Source organism: Podarcis gaigeae (genome assembly GCF_964106915.1).
Source record: "Podarcis gaigeae genome assembly, chromosome: 1".
NCBI lineage: Eukaryota > Metazoa > Chordata > Lepidosauria > Squamata > Lacertidae > Podarcis > Podarcis gaigeae.
The window spans coordinates 129,373,916-129,396,385 of NC_139678.1; the positions used below are offsets into that span (position 1 = coordinate 129,373,916).

The 22,470-nt window shown below is 43.1% G+C and overlaps 1 protein-coding gene across 3 annotated transcripts in view; it reads left to right on the forward strand.

Moving 5' to 3' along the window:
• The window catches only part of PARD3B (par-3 family cell polarity regulator beta), a 616,930-nt gene that overhangs the window by 17,039 nt on the left and 577,421 nt on the right, over window positions 1–22,470 (forward strand). For all 3 annotated transcript variants that reach the window (XM_083705169.1, XM_083705171.1, XM_083705170.1), the window contains exon 2: window positions 18,518–18,619. In XM_083705169.1, the coding sequence (XP_083561295.1) occupies window positions 18,518–18,619 (102 nt within the window). The remainder of the gene's footprint in view (window positions 1–18,517; window positions 18,620–22,470) is intronic.

Here is a 22,470-nt window from a genome sequence, read left to right on the forward strand (position 1 = left end):
CATCCCCCCCATCCCCCCCCAATTAATAACTGCTTTGGTATCCCCTAATTCTTGCTGACATGGATGTGAGTGTTTTGACTTCTGCTGAGATCCTTCGTTGCTCTAGTCCAGTGGTTCCCAACCTTGGGTCTCCAGCTGTTTTTGGACTACAATTCCCTTCATCACTGGCCACTGTTCCTGCTAACTAGGGATGCTGGGAGTTGTAGTCCAACAACAGCTGGAGACCCAAGGTTGGGAAACACTGCTCTAGTCATCTGCAAAAGTGTTTTGTCCCTGGCAGAGCTATCCTGCTTACTTGCTTGAGAGTTAAAAAGTTACTTTCTCTTACTTGTTACAGATAGGTAGCCGTGTTGGTCTGCCATAGTCAAAACAAAAAAAATTCCTTCCAGTAGCACCTTAAAGACCAACTAAGTTAGTTCTTGGTATGAGCTTTTGTGTGCATGCACACTTCTTCAGATACACTGAAACAGAAGTTTCCAGACCCTTCTATATACCCTTTCTCTTACTTGCTTAGAGAACCTTTTCCCCTTGTTTCTTCAGTGTAAAATTGGCCTAGGAGGCTTCTACACCTTGTAGATAGGACATCACTGGCATAGTAGATCCTATGCTGGTTGGTTGCAGTGGCCTGAATTGTGGCATTGCTAATGGGGAGATCCATTATCCTGTGCTCTGCTCTGCTGGCACAATGGCTTATGGGTTTAAAATCGGTCTTATTTATTTCCGTAGAAAGTGCATCAACCAGAAATCAGCTTTGATCTAAAGTTTCCCCAGGGATAGGAAGAGTGGCTAAGGAATATTCATGTTGAGTGACAACAATAATTACTGGAAGAACCATTTAAAAAATGCCATGCATTGATTGCATTATTCCTGTGCGCCAGTGGGAATATGTTACAAAATAGCTGGCAGAATTACTATTATTACTCCCAGTTTTGTAAAATGCTAAAGCCATCTATATAGATGTTTCTATCTATCTATCTAATATAGATATCTATCTCTAATATGTGTGTGTGTGTGTGTGTTTGTGTATGTGTGTGTGTATATATCTATATATGTATATATGTTTGTGTGTGTGTGTGTGTGTGTATATATGTGTATATATATATATATGTATGTGTGTGTGTATATATTTATATCCCTCCCCTACTGTGGCTTGCATTGGTAAATAAAGTGCTGGACCTTTATTTAGATGCATATTGTGTGTCTCTGTGTTAAAATTATACCTTATAACTTGGAGAAGGTAAACCTGTTGATGAATTGTCTGCTTTATTATGATCCTGACAGATTTTTTAAAAAATGGCTATGGTTTCAAAATTAGCATATTACTAAGTAACCTCTGACCTTTCATCTTTTAACGGTTTGAGTAGATAATGTGAAGAATACTCTCTCATTTCTAGATGGCTGCATCCTTGATACTCCTTTTTATTTAGCCATTGTTCAAACGTGAACACTGCAATGATTGTGTGTGTCCTCCCCCGTTCTTTTGTGAGCTGTGCAGAACCTTTTGTATGCTGGTTTTAGATTGACTGACTGCTTGATTTATCAAATAAATCTGGAACAATGGCTGCCACCTTGATAGTGTCACAAAAATACATTCTACAAAGTTGTTAAGGTTCATGAACAAATTAAATCGGGGGGGGGGGTGTCTTTAATTCAATAATGACAGCTTTGTATATCTTTTCCTGGAGCCTGGGTTTCTTGTGTTTGACAACTGGCATCCTGAAAACATATTAATGGGCTCTGATTATTTCAAATACTGAGAAAGAACTAAGGTGGATTTATTGCTGAAAGCCATATACTTAATGATATCCCTTTAACAAAATAGCCTTGAGAAGTTTTAAGCAATGTTGATTATCTTATATGGAATTTAGATTGGTAGTGGACTCAGTTTTTGCTTACCTCTAACTCCATTTCATTAGGAGTTATCCAGTGAAATAAGACAAGTGTTGGATATTTTTCTACTATGTATGCAGTGATATCAAACATGTAATGAAGTTTGAACAGTGCCGGATTTACGTATAAGCTAAACAAGCTATAGCTTGGGGCTCTACTCTCTTGGCCCCCCTCCATTTTTTTTTAAAGAAAATAAAGAAAAAAACCCTGGATGTACATTTTCAAAATATAAGATAAAAAACAAATAAAACAAAACCTACATACAGCAACAGTGTTTTGTGTTGGGTAGGCTCCCATGATATAAGTAATGGGCCTTGCCTGCCAGCCTGCTCTCTAAAATATCACTGGTTTGCTCATTTCTATATGTAGGGTGCCTATATTCTATATTTTAGTGTGCCAGCCTCTATACTTCAGAACTCCCTGCCTGTTGTCCTCGTAATCTGGTGAACTGGGTTCACTTCCCCACTCCTCCACATGCAGCTGCTGGGTGACATTGGGCCAGTCACACTTCTCTGAAGTCTCTCAGCCCCACTCACCTCACAGAGTGTTTGTTGTGGGGGAGGAAGGGAAAGGAGAATATTAGCCGCTTTGAGACTCCTTTGGGTAGTGAAAGGCGGGATATCAAGTCCAAACTCCTCCTCCTCTTCTCCACTGTGCTCTCATTGGTGCATGCTTAATCTTAATTTTAATTTTGTTCAAACAGGTCTGTCCAGAAACAGACCTCTTTCTGTTGTTTCTGTTCATGTTGTTGACATGTTTTAATCTCTTTGTTAGTGTTAGTTATCTTTTGCATGTTTTTAATCACTTGTTTTTAAGTGTTCTTATTGATAATTTTAATAATTTCTTGCAAACTGCCTAGAGATTTTTATTTGCCATCAAGCAGTATATAAACTTTTATGAATAATAATTTTTAAAAAGGCAGGTGATATTGGCTTCTGAAGCAGCTGTCGTGCTTGAAAGTACCTGGGCACATCTTCTTCTTCTTTGGCGATCACTCGTAGCAGAGTAAGATTGTCTTCCATGAACACAGTTTTAACAGTGAGTCCGTAAGTGACTGTGGAGGTCAATTCTGGATCCACACATCCTTCCACAGTGGGGACATGGGTTTCCGGGTAGGAGTTGATTATGGAGAGGGTTTGCCAAGTGTGCCTTCCTCTTAGCACATTTCTCCCTTTCGCCCTGCGTTCAAGTGTCTTCAAAGCCCATGACACCTTTAGTAAAGGCTGCTCTCCAATTGGAGCACTCGCAGGCAAGTGTTTCCCAATTGTTGGTGTTTATACTACATTTTTAAAAATTGGCCTTAACACAGTCTTTAAACCTCTTTTGTTGACCACCAGTATTACGCTGTCCATTTTTAAGTTCAGAATAGAGTACCTGGGCACATAGAGAGAGCAGGGAAGTATGAACACACATTTAGCCATTGTGACATTTATTCACACTTTCAAAAAAATGGTATTTTGCATTCCGCTGCAATTGGCTTCAACATTGCAACACATTCAAATGCATTCAAATGGTACAACAGCAAAATCCCACCGACTTCAAGTTGGAACGTAGATGTCTTGAAGCCAACTGAGATCAAAGAGGCTCCAAAGGGGTCCATGATCCATTTCAGGAAGGATAAGGCATCATTGGCTACTCAGGGTGATGAGACCACATCTCCCTTGATTGTAATAATAATAATAATTTTTTTATTTATACCCCGCCCTCCCCAGCCAAGGCCGGGCTCAGAGCGGCTTACAAGCAATAATAAAAACAAGATGAATGATTACAACTTAAAAACAAAAATAAAATACAACATTAAAATAATGGAACATTAAAATATTAAAATGTAGCCTCATCGCAGGAGGAGAAGGAAAAGAAAGAAAAAAGAAAAAAAAAGAGAGGGAGGGAATCAAATTGGCTCCAAGCCAAAGGCCAGGCGGAACAACTCTGTCTTACAGAGAGGGAAGAGAGATGTTGCTGAAAGAAACCCAGTTGAGACAAGTGTTTGCAAACCATGAAATTAATGTATCCAAATACTGTAATCAGCTACATGTATCAGATCGTGTTGTGTAAATACAGTGGTACCTTGGTTCTCAAATGCCTTGGTACTTAAACAACTTGGAACCCAAACACTGCAAACCTGGAAGGAAGTGTCCCGGTTTGCGAACTTTTTTTGGAAGCCGAACGTGCTCCGATTTGAGTGCTACACTGAGGTCTGCCTGTTTTTGCTATTTATTTTGCATTTTTGTTTTTGCTGCTCTTTTTGTGTGTGTGACTGCGTGGTACCCAGTTCAGCTACTGATTGATTGATTGACTGTGCGATTGCAGTACATTGTTTATGGCTTTCATTTTATGGATCGATGGTCTCGTTAGATAGTAAAATTCATGTTAAATTGCTGTTTTTGGGGTTGTTTTTAAAAGTCTGGAACGGATTAATCCATTTTGCATTACTTTCTATGGGAAAGCGCACCTTGCTTTTGGAACGCTTTGGTTTTGGAATGGACTTCCGGAATGGATAAAGTTTGAGAACCAAGGTACCATTGTATGAGCAACCACTGAGGCACAGCACTTCTTGTCTTTTATTCTGGAATCCCAAGAATAGCCCCATTGAATAAAAAATAATAAAAAAACTTCGTTCAAAATAAAATGCAGCACATAACTAGAGGCAAAAGTCAGTCTATGTGCATGCAGAGGTACACATTCTTTCTTTAGAAAGCCATGTCATAAATGTGTCACCATGGCGATGCAATGAAAGATGGGGCATCACATAAGATTCCGCATTCCATAAGTTCCATATTCCAGGAACATGACCAGTCATAAATGGTCAGCTGACGATTCCAACCCTGATAACTCTTCTCCCTCCTTAACATTCTGCGCAGTGTAGCTGCTAAAGTCCTTATCAGTCACTGGAAATGTATTTCCTGATGTTGGAATAAAACTGCTGGTCCCTTCTCCTTTTCCAAAATTAGTTCAAAGTGCTGGTATTCATCTATAAAGCCCTACATAACTTGGAAATCAGGTACTGTACTTAAAATACTGTTGGTTCCTGTGTACATTTTAGCCAATTTCTAGTGTGCTTTTGAGAATGTCCCCACCATCTGAGGTGACTGGGAGAGGACATGTTTTGCTGTGGTGCCTTGTCTGGTGACAGATTTGTATGGCGAAAAAATTTATGCTGCGCTGGAATTTCTGTCTTCCGAAACACACGAAAGAAACACAAGGTTTGGTTTTTCTGGACTGAACACAGTAAGACCACAACTTGCACACCTTTTAACTTGTGTGCATTCTACTTTACATGTGTGACCATCCCCTCACCACCCAGAGTTGGAAGAGAGCAGGGTTCTAGGAAAAATTATTTTGGCAATCCCACACACCATTGAACCCAATGGGTTTCGACTGTGTATGCTTTTGGAACTTAAATTGAGGACTTACTGTGTACATAATTGTGACAATGGTATTAGCCAGGGGTCAGCAAATGTTTTCAGTCCACTGTCCCTCAGACCTTGTGGGGGGCCAGACTGTATGTTGTTGTTTTTTTTGGGGGGGAGAACAAATTCCTGTGCCCCACAAGTAACCCAGAGATGCATTTTAAATAAAAGGACACATTCTGCTCATGTAAAAACATGCTGATTCCCAGACCGTCTGTGGGCTGGATTGAGAAGGCGATTGGGCCAGATCTGGCCCCCAGGCCTTAGTTTGCCTACCCAAGGTATTAGCTTTTGCAAAAGAACCAGTGAACTCAATATGTGGAGTAAGCATGCCTTCCATTCTAGCACCTCCTAAGTTTTAGCTTTGAGAGCCAGCGTGGTGTAGTGGTTAAGAGCGGTGGACTCGTAATCTGGGGAACCGGGTTCGCGTCTCCGCTCCTCCACATGCAGCTGCTGGGTGACCTTGGGCCAGTCACACTTCTCTGAAGTCTCTCAGCCCCACTCACCTCACAGAGTGTTTGTTGTGGGGGAGGAAGGGAAAGGAGAATGTTAGCCGCTTTGAGACTCCTGAAGGAGTGAAAGGCGGGATATCAAATCCAAACTCTTCTTCTTCTTCCGCTGTTGTGAAAACTAGCCATTTGGTTGCCAATTCACTTGGTGACACCTTTTGAAAGCCACCAGCAAGCCTCTCTTTGTTGAGAGCTTGTGACGCTGGTGAGAGCTGAAATAAACCTTCCCATCATTAACGCAGGGTCACATACATAGGCGCCGACTCCATGGGGCCTGAGGGGGCCCGAGCCCCCTCAAAAATTCGTTTGGGGGGGGGCTCCGCCCCCCCCAATAATTTAAGAAAATTATTAGTTATATTATGCTTTGTAAAATCACAAAATTATGTTGGTATTTTTTATTTTCCTTGTTTGACGATAGTTACCTTTTAAAATACATTCAGTAATGAGTTAAAACAAATAATTATTACGGTAGTAAAAGAGGCGGCGCGAGTAGTTTTGCTCGGTGCGTGTGACTGGCCCAGCCCCTCTTTCCTTTTCCTCTCTTCTGCTCTCCCGCCGGGCGCCTGAGGGAGAGTTACTTAGCGGTTCTGAGGAGCCGCTGTTGTTTCGGCAGGGGAAAAACCGCCGCCCGCGAACCGCCGAGCTCCCTCTCTCTTTCCAGCCCCCCCCTCTCTCTCTCTCTCGCTATGGCCAAGGAGGAGGAGAAGCCCTTCAGCCAGTCTATGGCCGAGTGGCGGAGGTTCATCTACAACCCCAACAGCGGCGAGTTCCTGGGGCGAACGGCCAAGAGCTGGGGTGAGGAGGGCAAGCGAGCGCGCGCGCGGGGGGGGGGGGAAGGGAAGGGCGGCCAGCACGAGGGGCAGTGGGAGGCGAGGCGCGGCGGGCACTTGCCTTGCCCACCACGCATCTCTCTCCTTCTCGGTCTCTCTCCCTCCCTCAGCTGGCGAGGGGGCCACGAGGCGGGCGGCAGCAGCAGCAACGGGCCGGGAGCGGCTCTTAGAAAACTTCCCGGGGCAGGACCCCGGTATGGGCCCCCCCAATATTTTTTATAAGTCGGCGCCCCTGGTCACATAACTGGTCGTAACACCTGTGCTTAGAGAAACAGCTATACAGTAATTAAAAGCAGGACTGACAAAAGCTAGTTCATGAAGCAAAACATCTTCCTGTGAGTCTAGCAGTGTAATAAGGATTACTGAATGGAAGCACCCTGGGTTGTTGGGAGGAAACTGCAGAAATACTGAATAATACTGAATAATAATAATAATAATAATCCTGTTTCAAAGCATTTTAATTCTATACTCCCTCTGGTTTGAAAATATATCCCATAAAACGACCATCAAATTCTGGGATATAAAGAAGGAAGGGATTGCTACTGGATCCATACAGACACCATAACTTAACTTCCCATGGACTTAACCCATGGAAGACAATTTTATGTACACTTTTGTTTACTTATTTTTAAAAATATTGCAAATGCCACACTTTTTTAGAATCATTCTTTCCTGGAAGCAGCCACCCTGGCTCCCAGAATTCATTTAAAATCGCAACATGCAAACCCAACGGTTTACCTGGCTTGCATATTGAGGATTTTTGAAAACTTGCTGTAAAAGACATTCATTAATGTATCTACATTAATTAAGTAGTGTAAAAGTGATTTCATGACATCTGTATCCAAACAGATGTTTGGCACAATCAAGTTCTTACTGGATACCTATTTAGAAATGCATTATTGCACTTCGGCTGAAAACAAGACTGGTTTCATATCATTTTACTTGGAGGTTGTGAGGAATTCCATTTGTTTTCTGTTTATGTCATCCCCTTTGTAATAATGAAGCCATTTAATAATTTTGTGGGGAACTGAAGACTCTTTCTCTTGGCTGAAAACCAAGCAACACATGCACATTATCTAGAGTGAGATTATTTTTCATGATTTTGGCATATTTCCTGGTTTTGGATTGAGGTTTTATTTATCTTTTAAAAGGGGTATGTAGATCATGTGTTATAGTGATCCTAGCTATAAAAGTCTCTGTTATAAGTTGTGGTTTCTTGGGAACTTCTGAGCAGACTTGTGTGGGAGCAGACTATGCTCTGATCCAGCCATAAAAATGATATCTACTCTTATATATTATTGGTAATTGTTTGATATGTATACACGTTCCCTTTTTTGAGCATTTGTTGAGCCAATAAAAGATACCAACTTGCCTGTTTTTGTTTCTGGCATTTTAGGGCCAACACAGCAACAAATATGCATTAGGTATTATTTTAATTTGCTCTATTCCATGAGCTCAGGAATTGGTTAATATATTATGCATAGACAAGGAAAATTCTCATTTCTAAGGTATTACAACTTAGCTGTTAAGGAAAAGTGAGGCCATGATTAACTCATGTTTTTTGAGGAACGCGGGTGGTGCTGTGGTCTAAACCACAGAGCCTAGGGCTTGCTGATCAGAAGGTTGGCGGTTCGAATCCCTGCGACGGGGTGAGCTCCCGTTATTTGGTCCCTGCTCCTGCCTACCTAGCAGTTCGAAAGCACGTCAAAGTGCAAGTACAGTGGTGCCCCACAAGACGAACGCCTCGCAAGACGGAAAACCCGCTAGACGAAAGGGTTTTCCGTTTTGGAGGTGCTTCGCAAAACGAATTAACCTATGGGCTTGCTTTGCAAGACGAAAATGTCTTGCGAGTTCCTGCGGGTTTTTTCCCCTCCCCCCCTTTTCTAAGCCGCTTATCCGCTAAGCCGCTAAGCCGCTAAAAACCGCTAAGCCGCTAATAGCGCTAAGCCGCTAAGCCGTCAATGGGCTTGCTTCGCAAGACGAAAAAACCGCTAGACGAAGAGAATCGCGGAACGGATTCTTTTCGTCTTGCGAGGCACCACTGTAGATAAATAGGTAGTGACGGCGCACATGTGCTGTACCTAGTGGTTTGCCAGCAAAGTGCTCCAGTGCCGTACGGATGGTGCTGGGATCCTCTGCTCATGGCTGTAGCAGCGACGGAGGGATCCCACCAGCATCCGTATGGTGCTGGAGCAGCGCCAGCAGCAAACTGCTATATACAGCACATGTCGACATCGCGACATACAGCGCATGCGTGCGACGCTGCACATGTGCTGTAAATAGCGGTTTGCCGCCGGCACTGGGATCCTTCTGCTCGTGGCGGCAGACACGAACGGAGGATCCTCCATGGCTCCTTCTTGTCACCCCCCGACACCACCCCTGTTGCGACGCCACTGCATAAAGATAGAAAAAGTCCCCTACACAATATACACCAAAACAACAGTCCCTGGTCACAGGTTTGCAATCTAAACATGTGACGGAAAAGGGGAAGGATGAGAAAGCCACTTCCGAGCTGGAGAGGAGGTGGGGTTGCGGGCCCACCCCCTCCCCACGCACGCGGGGGCTGGCCGACAGCCCCCACGAGAGTAGGGAAATCCTCGGGCGCGTCATCGCCCCGGCCAGCCAATCGGAAGGCTGGGGAGGCATGGCCTGGAACATTTAAGGCTGGCGCGCCCGGGGACTTTCCTCTCTTCCCCGTTCCAGCTGCTTCGGTGGTTAACCCTTACCAGTCTTCATGCAATTGGGCCGAGTAGTCGATAGGAACCAATGCCTCTCAAATTCTGTAATCAATAAAGTTGGGGCCTTTTATACCCATTAACCTTAAATAAAGTGTCCCGTGTCTTCATTTCACTGGGGGTGGGGGGACTTGCCATGCAATGGAGGATGGAATGGAGCATTCTTAAAGTTGCACCTTATAATGACCAGTCGGAACGAAGGAAGTCCAGGAAGAGGAGAAGCCGTATGCAGCTGATCTAACCTGAGCGGTCATTGTGCACCAGCTACCCCTATCCTTGCTTGTATTCATTCATTGCCCTGCTTCTTGCTTCATGTTACATCTTCTGTCAAACACCATGACTTGTAATCAGCATGGAATGCTGTGTTAATATATATTCCCTTCCCCTCCTATTCCTTTGCTGTGTTGTGAGTCTAGAAACGAGCTTTGCGTTGTTAGTGCTTAGAGGTGAAGTAAAATTATTGGTGGTGATTTGATTTTCCTGAACAGCCTTCACTGCAAGAGCTGACTTAAATTTGTCTAAATAAGCTACCGTAATGCCTGCTTCATATATATATATATATATTCAGGTGACTAGCTTTTAGAAATGTATATGTGATGAGGAAAATATTTACATAATAATCCTGAAAGCATTGCTCTTTGCATAAAAAAAAATGTGATCATAAACAACCTTGGAATAGTTTGATTCTAAACATGGGTCTCAGCCCTTAGGCAAATAGCACACGCACATTAAATATTGCTGTTCAATATTCATTTGAAGTGCCGAGGTGAATTAAACGAAGTAGGTATTTTCAAATGTCTCCTCTTTTAAAAATGTAGTATGATGTCTTGATTGAAACTATAGATAGAACTGTAGCTTAGCACATATGCTAACGTATGTCATGCTGCAGGCGATAATTGCCATTCCCATAATTAGGAGTTTAGAAGTTATTCAAAAGCGTAGCCCATTAAATGCTTTTACTAAATGACCCTATTAACTCTACGCTGCGGTGGTATCAAACGGTGCTTTTCAAGCGGTTGCACAAGAATTGTGTGGAACTATAGGAGTCTTCCGGGGACTACAGTAGAACCTTGGTTCACAAACTTAATCCATTCTGGAATTCTGTTCCAAAACCAAAGCGTTCCAAAACCAAGGCACACTTTCCCATAGAAAGTAATGCAGAACTGATTAATCCGTTCCAGACTTTTAAAAACAACCCCTAAAACAGCGATTTAACATGAATTTTACTTTCTAACGAGACCATTGATCCATAAAATGAAAGCAATAATCAATGTTCTGTACTATCAAAAAAAATAAGACAGTATTGTAGATTATCAAAATTAAATTTTTATATTACCTGCACTGATGATAGTCATTGTTTGGATGGGGGCGGGGCTTTTATCAATTTCCACAATCAATCAATCAATCAATCAATCATAAAAGGAAAAACAAGCCACTGTCACAAAAATGAAAAAGCCACACAAACAAAAACGCCAAAAAACCAGCATAAACAAAAGCACCAAATATCACCTTAGAATACTGCAATCAGAAATGGAAGGCTTTCATTACGATGCCCGGGGGGGGGGGGATTCAAATGAGCTGTGCAGCAGTAAAAACAAAAGGAAGGAAGCCTTAATTACTTTGCGGGGGACTCAAATTAGCAGTGCAAGAGTAAAAACGGAAGCTCAGGAGCACATTCGGCTTCCGAGGCAAAGTTCGAAAACCAAAACACCTACTTCCGGGTTTGCAGCGTTCGAGTTCCAAGTTGTTCAGGAACTAAGCTGTTCGAAAACCGAGGTACCTGTGAAATGTGTTTCTCGGACCTGGTGCATGTGTCACATTAAACCACGGTTTGGATGAAACTGAGGTATAATGTGAGTGGTCAGTGTGCTGGTATGCGTTGCTCAAAAGTTCATGTGGCATGCCTCCCTTGCTCCTTCCTTACTTATGTGTAGGGAGCAAACCTGTGGCTGCCTCCGCATTACGTGTGAACCAGTCCTTGTGATTTACCGTATTTTTCGCTCTATAAGACGCACCAGACCAGAAGACACACCTAGTTTTTGGAGGAGGAAAACAATAAAAAAAATATTCTGAATCTCAGAAGCCAGAACAAGAGAGATCGCTGCACAGTGAAAGCAGTGATCCCTCTTGCTGTTCTGGCTTCTGGGATAGCTGCGCAGCCTGCATTCGCTCCATAAGACACACACATATTTCCCTTTCTTAGGAGGGAAAAAGTGAGTCTTATAGAGCAAAAAATACGGTATTTCTCTCCCAACAAACCACAGTGGTAAACCAAGAAAGCTACAACAGCGCTTCTTGGTTCCTGCTTGGCTCACCACCTGGTGTGAATAGGAACAATAAACATCAGGTTACAATTATGCCCAACCCTGCAATATGATTAGTTTCTCTTCCAACTGTGTGAAGCCAATGTTTGTTCTTGGCTTACCAATCACCGTTTGTTTCAGTGAAGCAATCTACAATCCCTGGTTAGGACACGGTGCAAAGTCATGGGTTGTGGTTTGTTGTTCCCATTCCCCTTAGGATAGGAATGAAGTTGTAGTGATCTCGACATTCATGGTTAGCTGTTAACTGTGGTTTACTATGACGTGTGAACGGAACACTGTAGGTGAAGTTCTGGCAACGCGGAAGTTGCCAATGTTAGTGCCTGTGGTAGTTTTACTATTTCCACATGAGAAAAACAAATCTCATTGCAACCATTTCCTCCAATCCATTTAGTGAGGTTCCATACTGAATTTGGATTCCTCTCGATCTCACTTGCCTTAAGGCAGATGATCATAGTGAGCTTTTTTGAGTAAAGTTTTGCTTAGCTGTGCGTATCTGTGCAGATATTACACTTGCAAATTAATTCTTTTGTAGTTCTGAGTTCGGTATGTGTTTGCAAGAAGGGTGGTCTTGTCTTCTGGCATCAAGTTGCATTCCTGAAGAGCACATAGTTTTTCTTCTAAGTCTTCACCACCAGCAATTTATTAGATCCCATTTTTTAAAAAAACCTTTATGCATGCTAATTTGGGTGAAAATGGTTGCTCCAATCTAGTGTGTTCAAAGAAAAGCTCAAATGCTTGATTTTTTTTCCTGGATTGTGTGCATAGTTTTTTTGGAATTGCATTAGTGATTTGAAAAATATAGAAGACAGACACATGTCTTGCAGTTGTGTTTTGGGAAGCATGACGCCAAAATTATAAGATTATCAAAAAAAACCCCACCCTCTATGGCTCGTTTTTAAAAATTTAATTAAAAACGGCATTTAGGCTTTAAAAACTGGTTAACTGAAATGTATGCTAAATAATGTGGAAGCTTAAGGATGCAGTTTAGTTAATAACTCCTAACATTATCATATTAGCATTTACCTTTCTAATAAAAACCTTAAACTTTTGATAGCAGCCTTCGCCCATTTGTCATCTTTTCATGGGCTGTTGGTATTGCAGCGCTTCGGGCAATTCTTAGCTTTAAACTTTCGCATGCCAGGCAACATTTAATTTAAAAGTGTTTAAAGTTAAATCACCTGTGTAATTCCTCTCAAGAGCTGGATCCTAAGGGCTGCAGCATGTCGGAATCTCAGTGCTAAAGAGGAGGTGAGTGAAACCATAAAAATCACAGGATAGGATTCAACTTTACACTATTACAAATGTTCTGTATGCGCAAAATTTACAGTTCATCGGATGGAACAGTTGTGCCTCCCCCCCCCCCCCGCCTGCACACTATTCTGGAAGTTCTCCTGAAACTCCCTTAGCCATTTTGAGGGGGACGGACATTGGGTGAAGGAGAAGAGCGAAGCGCCCTTGGAAATCCTTGTGCAGGGTATTCGCTGATGTGGCTGTCTAGGTCAGGCAGAGGCAAACTCTGGCCCTCCAGATGTTTGGGACTACAATTCCCATCATCCCTAGCTAACAGGACCAATAGTCAGGGATGATGGGAATTGTAGTCCCAAACATCTGGAAGGCCGGAGTTTGCCTATGCCTGTTTTAGGTGAATCCAGCCCGCAAGGTTCTGCAAAGACTTTGGTCTTGAAAAGAAGGGCCTGTATTCTTGCCCTTTCTGGGTCTGATTCTGAAACACCCATGTGGGAGCTTTATTCATGACCTTACTGACTGCTAGACAGGACTACACTCTCTTCGTCTTCAAATGCTCAAATCCCCATGAAATTGGCTTAAAGACATGACTTAAAAGAAACAAGGCCTGTGTTGCTTTAATTTGTATTCTAGTTTGAAAACACATATTCAAGCTACTCAGTTCCAAATTCTTTATATAAGAAAGGTTTGTTTATTATTTAAAGTATTTTTGCCCTGTTTTTCAGCTGCAGAAGGCTCATACACCCCGGTTCTATTGAATTTTTTTCCAGTTCAACTTGTAAGATACCACCAAGGTTGCAAGATTCATGATTATAAGAGAATAGTCAATATTTACAGCACATTATAATATTGAGACACCCACCCCCGAAGGATCTATTCTTCAATTATTTTCCTTTAATTCATTGTATGAAGCAACTAGCCAATTGGAAAATAAATTGAAAATGTTAATTTTTGTGCATTTAAATGGAATAATACAACTTCATCTTTTCATGGACTGTCTAAATAAACTATCATCCTAGGAAAAAGAGATGTCTGTATTCCATGCTAGCAGAACACAAATTATGAATCTTGTCATTGCCACCTCATTGCTTGTTTTTATATTGCATTTTGAATTACAGTAAGGTATTTTTCTCTTCTAATGTCCTATGGAGGTGGGTAGAATCCAGACCAGATTTACATTGGCTTTTAAAGAGGGTTGATTGAATGAAGAAGAAAAAGATTGATTTCTTTGGAATTAAAATACGTACACAGATGTAACAGAACTCAGACGTCAGAGGGCTGTGTTCACAACTTTTGTTCCTTCAGTGGGTACCACTGAGAAGCTCACCATGGCTGAAGCCAGTCACCTTTCTAAACTCTTTTTCAGTACTAAGGCTCAGTTATGTAAGGCATAACAGCTTTGGCAGAGATGCTGCAGTAAAAGTTACATATAGCTGTGTAGGTCTGAGATCACTGAAGAAAGGGAGGAACAAGAGGAAACAATGATCAAATACAAGTCTAGTGACTTTATCATTGAGTTACTCTGTAGGAGGATTTGGGAGCAGGTTGAAGAAGAATTTGTACTTGGTGATCTTGACATTATGTGATATATAAACCAGTACCGCTAATTAACAATTTATTCTGAAATAGCTTCTTCTAGGTGGGAAGTTCTGGTGTTTAGCAATTACCACAGGGAGCTTCATTAAAACGTTGAAAAACTGGTATGCCAGTGATAGAACTGTAAAGAAACCAAATTATGACAGTGGTACCTTGGGTTACATACACTTCGGGTTACAGACTTCGCTAACCCAGAAATAGTACCTCGGGTTAAGAATTTTGCTTCAGGATGAGAACAGAAATCGTGCTCCGGCGGCACAGCAGCAGCAGGAGGCCCCATTAGCTAAAGTGGTGCTTCAGGTTAAGAACAGTTTCAGGTTAAGAACAGACCTCCAGAACGAATTAAGTTCTTAACCCGAGGTACCACAAATAAAAATGTATGCAAAGTTAAAGGGTAAAGGGACTCCTGACCATTAGGTCCAGTCAGGGCGCTCATCTCGCTTTCTTGGCCGAGGGAGCCGGCATACAGTTTTCGGGTCATGTGGCCATCATGACTAAGCCGCTTCTGGCGAACCAGAGCAAGGCACGGAAACGCTGTTTACCTTCCAGCCTACCTTACCTATTTATCTACTTACACTTTGACGTGCTGTCAAACTGCTAGATTGGCAGGAGCAGGGACCGAGCAACGGGAGCTCACCCCATCGCGGGGATTCAAACCGCCGACCTTCTGATCGGCAAGTCCTAGGCTCTGTGGTTTAACCCACAGCACCACCCGCATCCCTAAAATGTATGTAGTGTGCAGCAAAAGGACAAGATTACTTCCATGTCTTTTGAATTGTACTGCATGCATGCATGCATGAGATCAGCGGTTCACGTGCCGATCAACATGGGTTTTGAGCCCACGTTGGGGGTTTTGACCCCATGTTGGGCAAAAATTGCAGACTTGATGAACCTTGTGGCTCCTTGCAAGTCTGCAATGTTATGAAATGTGAGTACAGTGGTGCCCCGCAAGACGAATGCCTCACAAGACGGAAAACCCGCTAGACGAAAAGGTTTTCCGTTTTGGAGGTGCTTCGCAAAACAAATTTCCTATGGGCTTGCTCCGCAAGACGAAAATGTCTTGCGAGTTCCTGCGGTTTTTTCCCCCTCCCCCCTTTTTCCCAAGCCGCTAAGCCGCTTATCAGCTGATCCGCTAAGCCGCTTATCAGCTGATCCGCTAAGCCCGCTATGCCGCTAATAGCACTAATCCGCTAATCCGCTAATGGGCTTGCTTTGCAAGACGAAAAAACCGCAAGACGAAGAGACTCGCGGAACGGATTCTTTTTGTCTTGCGAGGCACCACTGTATAAATATGTGAGATGAGCTAGGTGTTTTTAAAAGCAGAAACAATTTGAGTTGGGGTATAGTAAATGTTGGAACTATTGCAGAAGAAAAGAACGCTTGGCTTGCTTTTTATTGTTATTACAAAGTGGCGTCTTTTGTGTTCATGGCCGTTGTAAACTAGACTAATTTTTATCTAACAAGTTATGTAAAAAAGAGAGTGTAAATGGCTTCTTCAAACAGTGTGGAATAATTGCCTTGTTTATTAGCGAACGCTTGCATGTGTAAGTCTTATCAGATATGTGTGGCATCCAGTTATCAGAAGAAACTATGAAAAAGAAGGAGTTGCCAGAAAGTACTGTAATGACCAAGAGGACTGGAATGTTGAACTGTGAAAAGATTGGAAACTGAAAGGTGTTGGCATGATAAACAATCTTGGGCATTGCTAGATTCATATTCTGGAATGCCTGGCAGAAACTGAAGTATATTTAACTTGTGCAATTGGTATATATCACTCAGTTGTAATATCACTTTAGTTGTGCCAGCTTGAACTAGAGTAGTCAGTTTGGATGCAGGATCTGGAAGCTTTTATTGTTGCTATGGTTAGTTGGAAATATTTGGTGTGTGTGTTTTAGTTTTTTTTATTCAAAGTTATAACAAGACATATTATCCAAAAACATATCCTTATCCCCCCCCATTTTCCCTCCCCCCCCCACAGAACCCCCCCATCCCACCCCCAGACTTCCCTCAGTTCCAGTCTTTGGTTTCTCCAATAATGCTGTTTTCTGCATGTTACAAAGTTGTATAGATCCTCAAACTGTTTGGCTGATTATTATCAGTAAAAAAATTGTGAATGTTTATTCAAAACCTGCCAAGGAGTCCAGTTCGCTTTGTTGCGTCTTCAGATGCTTTGTGAAAGGTTCCCATTCATCCTTAAATGACAGTTATCCTTGTCCCGTAGCTTATATGTCAGTTTTGCCAGTTCTGTTCAGTCCATCAATTTTTCTTGCCATGATTCTTTAGTTGGGGTTTCTTCAGTCTTCCATCCTTGTGCTACCAGAACTCTCATGGCCGTTGTTGCATACATGAAAATGTTTTTCAACTTTTTTGGCAGGTCTTTCCCTACAATCCCCAACAAAAATGCCTTGGGTTTTTAAACGAATGTTAAATGGAACATTTTATTCAATTCATTGTATATCATTTCCCAAATTTTTTAAATTACCTTACAATCCCACCACATATGATAAAATGTTCCCTCCTTTTCCTTACACTTCCAACATATATTTGAACTAGTTTTGTACATTTTCCCTAACTGCACTGGTGTTGTGTAGGAAATACTTGGTGTTTTAACTATTTGTGAATGTTACTGTCTTTTGTCCATATTTAGCTAGTTAATTAATTTTGCTAACTGGACTAGCAGGGTTTATGTAAGGTAACCTTCCAGGTAAAAATGCAACTTCCTTGTGACATTGGATTACAGTGAGGATGCACTTGTGTTTTTTTTTTAAATTTGAATGTCAAGATCCTTATTGAAAACAGCTGGGATTCAGTGGTTGCATTTAGATAGGTTTACAAGCTAAGAATCTCATCCTGGTTTGGGATATTGGTTAATTTAGGTAATAGTTCATCACCCTCGGATAAAATAGCCAGTTATTTGGGGCATAACAGGAGTGGGAGATTCTGGTAACCTCCTCGCATGCATGGTGGGAGTGCATCATCCCAAAAGTCTGGTTTTCTGTTGCCTCTGAAAGCAGTCACTGTTTCATCATCAAAAACAATTTGTTATAAATACAAAGCTTCAAGAGACAGATATTCCGACTTAATTTGCGATGGTTGCAGAAAGATCCATGTGCGAGAAAAGAGAGCTGAAATTCTGCTTGGCAAGGCATTGTGCAGTGAAAGATTCATCTAATGTCTCAATCCCAGTATCCAGTATCTTGCAGTATCACACAAATGTCCTCCACTGGTTTTGTTCAGCTTCATAGTACAGTGCCACTGCTGGTCGAATCTTTCTTGCTCATGCCTCTCTAGATCCCAACCCAACGTGAATTTTAAAATGCTTGTTTTACAGTGGTGCCTCGCAAGATGAAAAGAATCCGTTCCGCGAGTCTCTTTGTCTTGCAGTTTTTTCGTCTTGCGAAGCAAGCCCATTAGCGGCTTAGCGGATTAGCGCTATTAGCGGCATAGCGGGCTTAGCGGATCAGCTGATAAGCGGCTTAGCGGCTTAGCGGATCAGCTGTTAAGCGGCTTAGCGGATCAGCTGTTAAGCGGCTTAGCGGATCAGCTGTTAAGCGTCTTAGTGGATCAGCTGTTAAGCGGCTTAGTGGCTTCAGCGGATAAGCTGATAAGCGGCTTAGTGGCTTGGGAAAAGGGGGGGGGGAGAAAAAACCCCCACAGGAACTTGCATGACATTTTCGTCTTGCGAAGCAAGCCATAGGAAATTCGTTTTGTGAAGCACCTCCAAAACGGAAAACCCTTTCGTCTAGCGGGTTTGCCGTCTTGCGAGGCATTCGTCTTGTGGGGCACCACTGTACATTTTAATCTACTGCTATTAATTATATTCTTTAAAAATAATTGCAATATTCTGAAGAGAGATTATTTGAACACGTCCATATTTTAAGATAATGTTTTTAACTAAATATTTTGATACTCTGTTGCTGACTGAAGCATGCTAAAGTGGTAAATTAAGGAGAAAATAAACTTATGTTTCATTTCCAGGATCCTTCGTATTGGGTGAATATTCACCATCTGGAATACACAGATGGAGGAATCCTGGACCCAGATGACATCCTGGCAGATGTTGTGGAAGACAAAGATAAGGTAGATGGAGAATAATGCTCTATTTTTAACTGGAAATTGTCAGATTGAATTAAGGCTCTACTTGACTGTGTTATAACCTCATATAGCTTAATATACTGAATAGCTATTTCATAGAGTGATATTAGGTTGAATAGCCCAAATAATTAAATGTTGGCAGACTTTTCTTGAGGTACATTTCTGCTGCACAGTATCGATGCTGGACAGAAACAACCTGATGCATTGCTACTTTGCATTAGGACTTTGGTTAAAACTACATTTCCTGCTCCTTTTACAATTCTGAAAAAAGTAGCTGCTAATAAAGTCAAGCACTGGTTTTAGATGTGTGTTGATTTGAAAAGCTAACGCTATTCTAGGCTGCATTAAAAGAAGTGTAGTTTCCAGATCGAGGGAAGTAATAGTACCACTCTATTCTGCCTTGGGACACAGGTGGCGCTGTGGTCTAAACCACTGAGCCTAAGGCTTGCCGATCAGAAGGTCGGCGGTTCGAATCCCCGTGACATTGCTCGGTCCCAACTCCTGCCAACCTAGCGGTTCGAAAGCACGTCAAAGTGCAAGTAGATAAATAGGTACCACTCAGGCGGGAAGGTAAACAGCATTTCCATGTGCTGCTCTGGCTTCGCCAGAAGTGGCTTAGTCATGCTGGCCACAAGACCTGGAAAAACTGTCTGCGCACAAACGTCGGCTCCCTCAGTCAGTAAAGTGAGATGAGCACCACAACCCCAGAGTCGTTCGCGACTGGACTTAACTGTCAGGGGTCCTTTACCTTTTTATTCTGCCTTAGCCAGAACACACTTGGAATACTGTGTCCAATTCTGGGCACCACAATTTAAGAAGGATGTTGACAAGCTGGAACGTATGCATAGGAGGGCAACCAAGATGCTCAAGGGTCTGGAAGCTAAGCCTTATGAGGAGTGCTTGAAGGAGCTGGGCGGGTTTAGCCTGGAAAAGAGGAGAGTGAGTGGAGATATGATAGCCATCTTCAAATACTTTTAAGGGCCGTCACATGGAAGAGGGAGCTTGCTTGTTTTCTCCTGCTCTGGAGGGTAGGACTCGAACCAATGGCTTCAAGTTGCAAGAAAGGAGATTCCGATTAAACAGTCAGAAAAAACTTTCTGATAGTATGAGCTGTTCGGCAGTGGAACAGACTCCCATGAGAGGTGGTGGGCTCTTTTTCCTTGGAGGTTTTAAAGCAGAGATTGCATGGCCACCTGTCTTAGATGCTTTAGCTGAGATTCCTGCATTGCAGGGGGTTGGACTAGATGATCCTTGGCCCTTCCAACTCTACGATTCTATTATGCTTCTGCTTATTTTCACAAAGCCAGCCTTACTTCATTGTATGTGTGTGAGATATTTATAATAAAGGAAATCACACGCACATGCAACATTTAAATCATCTACATTTTGAAAGCAATGTCTTTCTTTTGATAACACCTGTGTATTTTTCAGTGAAATTCTCTGGGTCTCATACATGGGCGTAGCCAGGATTTTGTTACAGGGGGAAGAATCTCAGTTACCTATGTATTTTTATGCACAGTGGACCCTCCAGATAAAAATTAAATTTGTTCCGGGGGTCCGTCCACAACCCGAAAAGTCCATAGGCAGAGGTGCCGCTTCTGCGCATGTGTGCGGTGCAATTGAGCGCTTCTGTGCATGCGTGCGCAGTGAAACACTTCCGGGTTTACCACGTTCGTAACCCAAAAGAGCGGTACGTAACTAGAGAGTCCACTGTATTTTTATTCATGGGGGGGGCAGCTGCCACTCCCTGCCCCCCTTGGCTATACTCATAATCGATCTATGCAGTAGACACACACTTATGGGATGCGGGTGGCGCTGTGGGTTAAACCACAGAGCCTAGGACTTGCTGATCAGAAGGTCGGCAGTTTGAATCTCTGCGACGGGGTGAGCTCCCGTTGTTCCATCCCTGCTCCTGCCAACCTAGCAGTTCGAAAGCACCTCAAAGTGCAAGTAGATAAATAGGTACTACTCCAGCGGGAAAGTAAATGGTGTTTCCGTGCGCTGCTCTGGTTCGCCAGAAGTGGCTTAGCCATGCTGGCCACATGACCCGGAAGCTGGACGCCGGCTCCCTTGGCCAATAAAGCGAGATGAGCGCCGCAACCCTAGAGTCGGTCACGACTGGACTTAAGGGTCAGGGTCCCTTTACCTTTACCTAGACACACACTTGCCTTAAGATCCTCACTTTGCTTCATGCTCAGATTACCATATTGTGACTTTGGTCCATTTCATACCATGGATGATTTGGATCCAAGAAACTCAGTTTCTGGAGTGGACGCACATGATTCACACTGCCTGCACCAATGTGAGGGTCGGTTTTGGTCCACTTCAGAATCTACACTGATGCTGGATTGCATGGCAGAGTGGCACAAGTCTTGCCTCTCTTTCTTTTAAAACAGATAATACCAGCCACCTGGATAAGTAGTTTGTGGCTAGGGCTATTGCTATGCCCTGCGCTCTGTTCTAATTCCCCCTGTGGCAATCACACAGGGTCCCCGGACGTTTAACGGTCTCTTGATCCCTGTGCCAGCAGGGACGCGGGTGGCGCTGTGGGTAAAAGCCTCAGCGCCTAGGGCTTGCCGATCGAAAGGTCGGCGGTTCGAATCCCTGCGGCGGGGTGCGCTCCCGCTGCTCGGTCCCAGCGCCTGCCAACCTAGCAGTTCGAAAGCACCCCCGGGTGCAAGTAGATAAATAGGGACCGCTTACCGGCGGGAAGGTAAACGGCGTTTCCGTGTGCTGCGCTGGCTCGCCAGATGCAGCTTTGTCACGCTGGCCACGTGACCCGGAAGTGTCTCCGGACAGCGCTGGCCCCTGGCCTCTTGAGTGAGATGGGCACACAACCCCAGAGTCTGTCAAGACTGGCCCGTACGGGCAGGGGTACCTTTACCTTTACCTTTACCTGATCCCTGTGCCACCACTGTGATCGCTTCCCTGCTGCCACCAACCAGTCACACTCTGGTAAAACACTGAGTCCAGACAGTTGTTAAAAGTGAACCAAAAAACCCCAACTTTATTTTACAAACCTTAACAAGTTAATGGTTTCTCAGATAATATTCCTGTCAATATCTTAGCTTTCGTTTCTTTACCGGCCTATAACTTCCTAATACCTTCTGACTGATTATCTCAACGGTTTGACTGACTCCTCTTAACAAATCCTCTCACTCTCTCACGACAGGCTAGCCCAAGCCACAGACTTATCTTCTCTGTCTCTTCTAACTCCAGACTGTCTTCTCAACAACTCTTAACTCTTAACTCCCTAAAAAACCTCTGTGCTTAAACCTTACACACAGTTAACTCTGCCCCCTGGGTTCCCATTAGTTAGTCATTTTATAATTAGTTAACCCTTTCCCTATGAACCCATGATGTCACACACATAGGTGGGCAAATGCCACACCCCCTCACAATGATAGTACCTGATGACATGTCATCACGCTCAGGGGGGATAGTATGGGGATAAATCCTGGGTGGAGTTCTTTTGTGTGTGGAATTTTGAAGGATTTTCCAGAATTTCTCTGGGGAGGGAGGAACCCTCATGGAACCCTCATGGGATGGGCTTCAGCGGGGCTTATGCAGAAACAAGATGGTGTGAGCCACCTGTTCTTACCTGCCTGTTCCGCTCATAAGAATCCACCAACAATGAAGGCACCAATATTGAAGTACTGATGGCCTGTTGAAGCAGGGCAGTCTTCGTTTTTATAAATATTGAAGGGAAGGGGGCAATGTGAGGTTTCTGGGAGAGAGATTGCATGGGTCTGAGTGCCAGTTGAGAGGTGAGTGGTCTAGCAAGCTTTTCTTGTTCATTGTTTTCATATGTGAGATCATCTGAAACGTAGACGCTG